This window comes from Centrocercus urophasianus, unplaced genomic scaffold, assembly GCF_019232065.1.
Source record: "Centrocercus urophasianus isolate 14NV4802_14NV808 unplaced genomic scaffold, USGS_Curo_1.0 seq_51, whole genome shotgun sequence".
Lineage (NCBI taxonomy): Eukaryota > Metazoa > Chordata > Aves > Galliformes > Phasianidae > Centrocercus > Centrocercus urophasianus.
Genome location: NW_024885100.1, coordinates 1,236,001 through 1,245,699, shown reverse-complemented (window position 1 = coordinate 1,245,699; position 9,699 = coordinate 1,236,001). Strand labels below are relative to the sequence as shown.

At 40.4% G+C, this 9,699-nt stretch overlaps 1 protein-coding gene across 2 annotated transcripts in view; it reads left to right on the top strand.

Annotated features, from left to right (window-relative positions):
• IQCK (IQ motif containing K) overlaps positions 1–9,699 on the top strand; it is a 53,626-nt gene that overhangs the window by 71 nt on the left and 43,856 nt on the right. Inside the window, exons 1-4 of one of the 2 annotated variants that reach the window (XM_042835349.1) lie at positions 284–351; positions 1,414–1,469; positions 3,213–3,351; positions 6,181–6,278. In XM_042835349.1, coding sequence (XP_042691283.1) covers positions 327–351; positions 1,414–1,469; positions 3,213–3,351; positions 6,181–6,278 — 318 coding nt within the window. In that variant the 5' untranslated portion in view covers positions 284–326. Of the gene's footprint in view, positions 1–283; positions 352–1,413; positions 1,470–3,212; positions 3,352–6,180; positions 6,279–9,699 lie in introns of those variants that run through there. The other variant, XM_042835348.1, reaches the window with a different exon arrangement.

Below are 9,699 nucleotides of genomic sequence, written 5' to 3'. Positions count from 1 at the left end.
CGCCCGGCGCCCCGGCGCCGCGGGGCTGAGCGGCCTTCCCACGGCCCCGTGCCGCAGGGCGGGGCTACGAACGTCGCTTTCGGCCGTCGGTGTGATTCTGCCGTGCTGCCGCTGGGCGGAAGCGCGGGGCGGCGGCCGCGGCTGGGCTGTGGGGAGGTGAGGCGCCGCGGGCGCCCCGGGGCTGCGTCCGTCATGGCGGTGGGCGGGGCCTTGTGAGCTCGGTGCGGCGCTGGGCTCTGAGGGATGGCGGCGATCGCGCTCGTTCTCCTGCTGTGCGGTGACCGCGGCCACTCGGGGAGCTGTGTCCCCACACCGCGGTGTTTTTGATGTATTGCTCTGTAATGCCGTCAGGTATTATATATTCATATATATATTCACATACAAAGGGCAATTTCTAATGTGGAAAGAAGTTGTTTGGTGCAGTGTGGCGGCTGAGGCACTGCAGCGCACGCATGGGGCGATGCGGTGCATCCGTAGCAGATGAGCGGTGTGGCACAGCCCATAACAGAGCAGTGATGCAGTGCAGCCCGTAGCAGAGGAGTGATGTGGTAGATCATGGTTTTAAACTGAGACAGGGGAGGTTTAGGTTGGATATGAGGAGGAAGTTTTTCATCCAGAGGGTGGTGAGGCACTAGCACAGGTTGCCCAAGGAGGCTGTGGATGCCCCATCCCTGCAGGCATTCGAGGCCAGGCTGGATGTGGCTCTGGGCAGCCTGGTCTGCTGGTTGGCGACCTGCACACAGCAGGGGGTTGGAACTGGATGAGCACTGTGCTCTTTTTCAACTCAGGCCATGCTATGATTCTTTGATTCTGGATCCCATAACTTAGGATCACTGACCTTGAGTGCTCTGTCTCTCAGGGCCCTTTGTGTTGCCTGACCCAGGAGGGTTTGGTGTCCCTATCAGATTCATTGCCGTTCTTGGTTATTTTTCTTCCCTTGATTTGCTCTAATTTCAGTGGGTTGTGTACTGCTCCTGCACTGGTGTTTTTGGAAGTGGAGAAGATAGGTCTTAGCATTGTCCTGGGGGCTTGAATGCCCCCAGGGAAACACAGGGGAAGTTGAAAAGCCATGCTGTATACTGGTGAAACCAATGGTTGATAACGTGTGAGCATCTGCATTTATTTTATTTTATTTATTTTATTTTAGATTATTATTTTTTAGTCAAAAACATTTTTTCCAACGAGGAGTTGTTTTATAGCTGAAAACCTTGTACTTGACTTAAAATCAGGAAAAGAGACTTCAAAATGTTGCCTTTTCTTAGCACATCAGGTTCTGTATTAAACTAATAGTCGTTCTATACTGAGTTTATTTTTTCAAACTGGAGTACAGCCTTTCAGAAGGTAATGCTTGGTTAGAATAAAAGTGGTTTTAAAATCTTTCATGTAATTGTTGTACTTTTTTTTTACTCTAAGAGTACGAAGCAGAACAGCATCCATTTCCAGACATCCCTGAATCAGCGCAGAAATCTGTAAGTATAGTTCAAGTACCAAATCTTCATAAGGTATCGTGTTTTAAATAACAGAATAGGAAAATTAGGTATCCGCAGAGTAGGGTCATTCATAAAGTGTAAACAGAACTACATTTTGTAAACAACTTCCGTGAATCAAGAAATGCAATATTCCAAATCATGGCTTTTGTCGAAAGCAACTTGGGGAGTGCTGTCCTAAAATTAGATGGCAGCTGTGTTTTGTGTGCACAGCCCGCTGCCTTTTGTCTTCAGCTGTCAGCTTTGCAGGGGGGAGGCAGAAGTGTGCAGGGATCTCCTGCTGCTGCTGGTGCAGGCAGACCCAGCATTGATGTGTAAAACAGAGGGAGCAAGCACTGCCAAGGAGTTATGCCTCAGTTTCACATTTGTGGTAGGTCACGTAGATGTGACCATCGAAGTCAGAGGAATTAAACCCGATCACAGCTGCCCAGAGTCTACTTTTGACCAGGTAAATTCAGTCTAGGAAAACTAGTTTGGCAGACAGAAGCAGTACACAAGAACAAACCCTTTTAACTCTTTTTCCCCAGCAGTTCTACAAGCAGCAAAACTAATTATTTTAATAATTACAGAGTTAACTTTCATTTAAAATAGGCGTCTTCTTATTACGCTGTATTTAGGTTACTTTCTTCAAGGCCTTCTGGTTCAAATTGTTTGACATATAGTAAGTTTAGGCCTTTACATAGTATATCATGTTTCCTTAAGTAAAACTAGCTTCATCACAGGACATTGTTGAAATTGAATTGTGTACTCTGCTTAGGACATTCATGAGTCTAGGCATTATATATTGACATATCTGAGCATTTAATGCCAGAATGTAATAGTGTACCTTTTTATGTTGATGTGTACTTTTTATAATTTCCTGAAGTATCATTTTATGTATCTTGCAAACATCACTGCAGTCATTGCATATGATATTGTGTCACTGACTTGCAATATTGTATATTGTATGTGTGGTGGCCTGGGTCCACTGCTTGCTCTTCAGCAACTCGTAAATCCAGCTGAATTTCAAAGGGAAACTGTTGAGATGACATCTTTTTCACAGCATGTTTTCATACCAAATATGGTGAAGTGCATTCTTGCATATGTAATGGGAGGTATCTGGATTTCTGTAACAGATGTAGTTCACAATCTGCTAAAGGTACTCTCCTGGCTCACTGTAACAATTCTTGTACTTCTAAATACATAAGTAAAATTGTGGACTGCTTTTTTTTTTTTTTTTTGTGGTAACTGTAATTGTTCCTGTATGAAGAAACTTAAGATTGGCATTTACACTTGTTCTGAACTTATTTACTTGTGCTTTGTTTCCTTTAGAACTTCTGAGCAAGACAGAATATATAAGCTTCTGAGTGGAAGAATACTTAGTCAGAAAACATTCCCAATTTTATTTTTCAAAAAATTATTGTTTTTTTAGAATGACTAAAATATTTTTTAAATTATGATATCTTGCCACCTTCTTTTAAAAACCATCACATGCCTTCTCCAAGCTTTGAATGTTTTCATTCAGTGGAAACTGTAAAAAATTTAAAGTGAAATTGTTTGTTTTTGAAGTGTGCAGAAAATATGGAACTAATTTAATATTTGTTTTAGAAAATTAGAATTTCTTTCTTTCTTTCTTTTTTTTTTTTTTAACTGACTGACCTTACAGCAGTGTACCTGCTGAATTGATTTCTACATTTCTTTCAGTTTGATAGGGATATTTATGTGGGTTCCGTTTATCTTAAACAGATGAGTTGGGAAGCAGGAATGTTGCAGCCATTCTGTACAGAACAGTTTTACTCATCCCCTGCAGCTGATGCAGTTGTCCAACAGTTACTTCCCACACCTGAGGCAGCCCCCCTTCCAGAAGCACCTGATCCAAAAACGTGTAAGTAGGGCTATATTACCTTGTATCCTCCTGTGAATATTTTTCTCTAGTTTGGCAGGAGTTTGTCACTGGCTGCAGTTCATTACAGAATCACAATATCATTAAAATTGGAAAAGACGTCTAAAACTATCAAATCCCACCATCCAGCTACCACCAATATTGCCCACTAAACTGTGTCTCTGAGTACCACATCTCCACAGTTCTTGAACCCCTCCAGGGATGGTACTCCACCACCTCCCAAGGCAGCCTGTGCCAGTGCCTGGCCTGTCTTTTAGAGAAGAAATGTTTCCTAATATTGAACCTGAACCTCCTCCATTGAAACTTGAGGCCATTCCCTCTTGTCTTATCACTGGTACTAGGGGGAACTTGCACCTCACCACAACCTCCTTTCAGGGAGTTGTAGAGAGCAATAAGGTCAGCCCTGAAATTTCTCTGCTCCCAGCTGAACAATCCCAGTGTGCTCCAGACCCCTCACAGCTCCACTGCCCTTCTTTGGACATACTCCAGAGCCTTGTTGTCTTTCTTGTAGTGAGGGGCTCAGAACTGAACACAGCACTTGAGGTGCTGCATTACCACTGCTGAGTAGGAGGGATGATCCCAGTCCTGCTGGCAACACGGTGTCTGATACAAGTCAGGATGCTGCTAACGTCAGTCACGTGGGCACACTGCTGTCTCATGTTCAGCTGGCTGTTGACCAGCATCCTCAGATCCTTTTCTGCTGCACAGATTTCCAGCCACTGTGCCCCACATATTCCATAGGGTTGTTGTGACTGTTTTTCAGAACACTGTGCTTGGTCTTGTTGGTTTTCATACGCTTGGCCTTAGCCCATTGATGCAGCCTGTCTAGATCCCTCTGTAAGGCCTTCCTACTCTCAGGCAGATCAACACTTTCCCCAGACTGGTGTCATCTGCAAACTTAATGAGGACACACTCAATGCCGTCATCCAGATCATCAATAATGATATTAAACAGGAGAGGCCTGAATACCAACCCTTGGGAGCACTGCTCGTGACCCATTGCCAGCTGGATGTAACTCCATCCACCAGCACTCTGGGCCGAGTCCTCCTGCCAGTTGTTTACCCAGCAGAGATCATACCTGCCAGACCACGGGCTGTACCTTCTGCAGGAGAGTACTGTGGGAGACAGTGCCAAAGGCTTTGCTGAAGTCCAAGTAGACAACAATGACAGCTTTTCCCTCATCAACCAGGCAGGTCACCTGGTCACAGAAGGGGAAGAGGTTAGTCAAAGTGCTAACAGTTCAAAAGCATTAAAAAAAAAAAGCACCTAACAGCTGAAGTGCTAACAGTTACATCACCTTTTCTGAAGTGGAACTTACTTTGGTCTGTGTGCAGGAGCCAGCTTGGCCTCTTCGTCAGGTGAAGGGAGCTTGAATATATATGCATTAGGAATTGTTAGTAGTGTCTAGCCATTGTAGTATTCTACTATCTTCTGAATTATTTGACCAGTTGGATCAGAGAGGGACAAGTATTTCTGCTTCTAAATTAATAATGCAAAATTAGGATCTGCAGACTAGGCAGATGATTAAAACTGCTTTCAAAATATTGTTTTACTCAAGTGATTACAAATCAGAGTGGAAATAACTCTCGAGTTTTGTTATTTTGTTTTTATCAGTTTCTATAACATTTCTACCAATTTACAAATAATGGTATGTTTTTAGTGTTTCAGCTGTGTGTTGCTAGAAGAGGAAGTATCTGTGACTTCATCCTTATCAAACACACTAAAACCAGAATACATACTGCATGGCAGGTAGTCTGGCTTTAAATTGAGGGCAGCACTTCAGTCAGTAAGTCATCCCTGCTTCTCAGAGATTTTGACAGCTTCTGGTTTGTTCACCATTCCAAGAGTAGGGCTCTTACAGCTACATATGGGGTCATGCTCCTTGTTCCCACAGGCCCAGTGAGCGTGAGTTCCTGCGTGTATGGTATGGTGTCCTCATTAAAGGAGGCAGAAGGCTCCTTCACCTTAACCAGTTTATAAGTTGGTGGTGAAAGATCCTGTTGGAGGAGATGGGGATGTAGCTGAGACGAAGACAGCGTGAACATCTTGGGAAATGTACAGCCATTCAGCTTTATGTAGAACAAAGACAATGGGTTGTTTTTTGTGGTGGTGTTTGTTGATTTGTTTTTTGTTTTTGTTTTTTGTAACACTGACTGTAGCTGCCTTCTTTTGCATAGAATTCAGAGCATGAGCAAACAGGAAATAGGGCAAGTAGAGCTCAATGTACTGTCAGTGGAAACGTAAACAAGAGAGATGCCAATCCAGACAGCCCTTTCAAGGTGTATGGTTTAATGTTCAGATTCAGAAAGATCTGGTGAGTAGGAAGTAGTTAGGAGAGAAATCACTGAAATACAACCTTTTTTCCCCTCTGCCTAGAAAGTCAGTTTTATAACCAACACTATTACAACAGATTGTTAAGAGCATGAGTGCAGATATCAAAAGAGGTCTGGCTGTAAGAGCCCTGAGTGCAGTGCAGTCACATTTGCTGTTCTTCCTGTCAGGGTAAATCAGTCCACGTTGCTCCTCATTTCCTCATGCTAAACTGCTTCTGGTGTTTGAGTTTTACTCTAGTCTGACATCTTTGAGGCACACTGCAGTGTGCAGTGTTGATGCACCTTTGGTTTGAAATTTATGTTTATGTAATCTTGTCTGAAGAAATGGAAGACAGACCTATGGCTGTATCAAAGCAAATCTGTATGTGGTTCAAGTTGCAGTCATATTGATTAAACGACTTCTACTTCATTTATGTTATCTACTCTTTGTGAAATGTAAGTGCTTGTCTACAAGTGAAAGCTGTACTGTTCTGTGCAGGTTCTCCTCAAGCATATTTAGAGTACTACATATTTCCAGTGCTCTTACCCGGAATGTCGGAACTTCTGCATCAAGCAAAGAAGGAGAAGTGCTTTGAGGTTAGTTCTTAGTTTGCAGTTCAGATCACTGTCAAGGAGTTACGGCCTTTTATTTCACAGGTTGTGTTTCTTTATGTTGTGCTTGTTTACATGAAAACCGATGACAATACTATGAAATAATATATTGTGAGTTGTTTTGGAGCTAGTTTGCTGGGAGTGGTTTTTTGCCTGGTAATCCAGAATAGATTGTATACCACACACACTTCATCATTATGCCAATGTCTATTCACACCCAGTTCTCCTTAAATATTCAGTTGCATCTAGCCAAAGCTGTGTTGTATTTCCAAGAAACGCACTTTCTTTTAGATTACTGTGCATCACTCATTTCAGAGACATAAAAAACTTGATGTTTACTTAATACAGTTCATTTTATTACTCAGTTATTTTTTTTGGTCTGACATCCTAAGCTAGGTATAATTTCTATTTTAGATTTTAAAAGTTCTGTATAAATTAATTCCATTTAAATGGAAAGCAGGGTATTTAGCATTGATGAGCTTTTGAAAAATGTACTTTTAAAAATATTTGTCTTCTATGTATGTTTATGTATTTCTTCTGCCTGTGTGTGAATGTACCTATAGAGGCAGTCCACTTTGTACATGGGGGATACTTAAGAATACATTAGAACCAGTGCAAAAGAAAGCTCACCGTATCAGCCTAACTCCCTGACCCCCAGCAATAGATTAGGAACTCAGGGTTGTTGGGTTTGCATCATTTCTGCTATTTTCTCCAGCTGTAGAAGTATTTTTTTAATTTCTTCCCCACTTTTTGCCTGTCATCAACAGTTTTCATGCTAATACTTACCTCTTCTTTATTTAATTCTAAATTAAAATGAAAGCTAAGTGAGGATGATTTTGAGATACTAGTGGGTTAATTATCTGAGGTCTTGGCATACCTGCACTCCAACTACTGACACTGACTTCCTGTTATAGGTATGTGTATATGTGATAACAGACATCATGGAACAAATTGTAAAAATTACATATGTAGTGTTTGCCATTGCCCCAGATGTGCTTAGCACAGCCTAAAATTCCTTAATTCACTTACCAAAAATTCACTTACCATGCTTGACTGGACACTTCAAACTTGTATTTCATATCCGGATCTGTACTTTTAATAACAGTGAGTTATTTCCATTTTTTGCTTTGTCTTTAAAAGATTTGTGTCTGTCTGTGAGATGATTGGTTTTATAGGTACGTTTGTGGGCATTTATAATTTGTGATTAATACATGTGAAATAAGAAAGTGGTCAGTGGACGTGTCATTGTGGCTTGACATCTCTATACATTATTCCTGCCATCAATTTTATGTTATCTGGCCAAGAACAAATTGAACATGTATATTATTCATCACACTTTAATGAAATTTATATTGATTCAGATTTTGTTTGAAGGAGTAGATATTGTCTAACAAAAAAAGCATGTTTTGAAGCTACCTTAAAATACAGTCCTAAATAAGTATTACATATATTTGAAGGCAATAGAGCAGTGCTTAATACAGAAGTATTCTTAGAAATACTTTAGCTTTAAACTTAGCACAAATCTGAGATTACTCTGTCCTTTTTCAATCTGAGATATTTTGCAGAGGTTCTGTGGTATATATATTGATTGTCCTCAGAATAGATTTTTGTATGCTTCTGCGCGTCGCTTTATAGAAAACTTTTTAAAAAAAAAAAAGTCAAATGCCAAGTTTAAGCAATTATTTTCTAATATCTAGAAACATCATAAAAATTAGCAGAGTGGTTTTTGTGGTTATATGCAGAAGTCCTGATATTGAGGAAGGAAATTTAGGAAAGCAAGTTTATGCCAGATGATCATTTTCCACTGTGGCATCGTTTCCTTCTTTTTTTGAACAATAACAAGTAAAACAACAGCTCTCAATCCTTGCCATATAAACGAATATTTGTGTTCTTTTCCGTTACTAACCAGGTGCTTGTACTTGGACATTCTGTTTCCTTTTCTGACTTAAATGCATAATTTCTAATTGTACTGTTGTTTTGTAAGAAATATGTTGTTCTGTTTGAATTTGAAGGAAAAAACTGTGCCACATCTTATATTAAAGTGGTTGTTGCAGTGGCTGGTACTGATTTTTAGGATAAAAAGACAACCCTTAGAAAGCCCAGAGGAAGCTGAGAGCAGGGAGAAAGATTCCTGTGATAAACACAGTGGAAATAGCTTCAAAAATAGGAAGAGAACAAAGAGTAAAAAGATTCATGGAATTCATGAGAGAAAAAGAGAGGAACATGATTAATTGTGATTAAGGTAACTGAAATTGTAAAGGATGAGAGCAAAATATGGGATTTGAATTCTGGCTAGACATAAGTCATTAAAGCCCCTTTACAAAGGGCAGCTCCAATAGAATAAACCAGAGGAAGATAAATGGAAGAAGCAGTGCAAAAAAGAGAGGAGTAGTTGAAATGATGGCAGGCACTGCTTTGTGAGCCTGGGGAAAGAGAGAGGGAATGGTGGTGGGGGAGCAAAGAGTGGATTGTTGATGAGAGCACTGAAGGTCTTCACGTGTTAAAGGGATTGAAGAAAATGGGATAAGGGAGTTTGGGTCATGGGAACAACAGAGGAAGTCAAGGTAGAGATCAGAAAAGAAACCTGTCTGGAAGGGAAGAATTACAGAATCAGAAGGGAAGTGCGGAAAAGGAAAGTAGTCATCTGTGTAAGAAAGCAGTCTGCAAGGTCTTATTTGGAAAGTGATGGAACAACTTAAACATTTGATTTGTAATAGGCTTCTTTTCATTATATAGTGAGTACACATGAGAAATCTAAAAGCAAAACCCTGGTAAAGCTGCCAGCTGCCAGATATATCTGCAGGCTTCAAATGAACTGGGAGCAGTCTGCAGGAGCTTCATTTTTAAATGAGAGATTTAAAAGAGACCTATTAGATTGTCCAGTGCATTCCCTTGCTGATTTTTTTTTTCTACTGTCATTTGTCCTGCGCTTTATCATGTCTGCTTTCAAAAGTCTCTGGGGAAAGATATTTTATTAAATCTTTTATTTCATGAAACTTGAGTAATGCATTCATTTTTCAAAATAAAGACTGAACAAGGTTTGAACATTTTTATTTTCATAGCTATGTTTTTTCTCTCTTGTTGGCAATTGCAGAAAGAAATTGCTGTGACAGACTGTGTGGAATATATTATATTTTAAAGTATGTTAAATGAGGGAAAGCAAATGGAAGAAGATCATCTGATGTCTCTGGAATCTCCCCATCACCAATATTTTTGCATTATTATTACCAAGCACACTGAAGATAGGAACATGCATTCTGATCATAAATAGTTAATAAAGATTTCTGCAGGTTAACAATGTGCATTGTGCAGATATTTCCTGTGTTTATCTTGATTCTCGTGGCATAGGAGGAATGTGTCAAAGACAGGTCAATTTATGTCATTCTTTCCCTTCTGTAAATGTTGA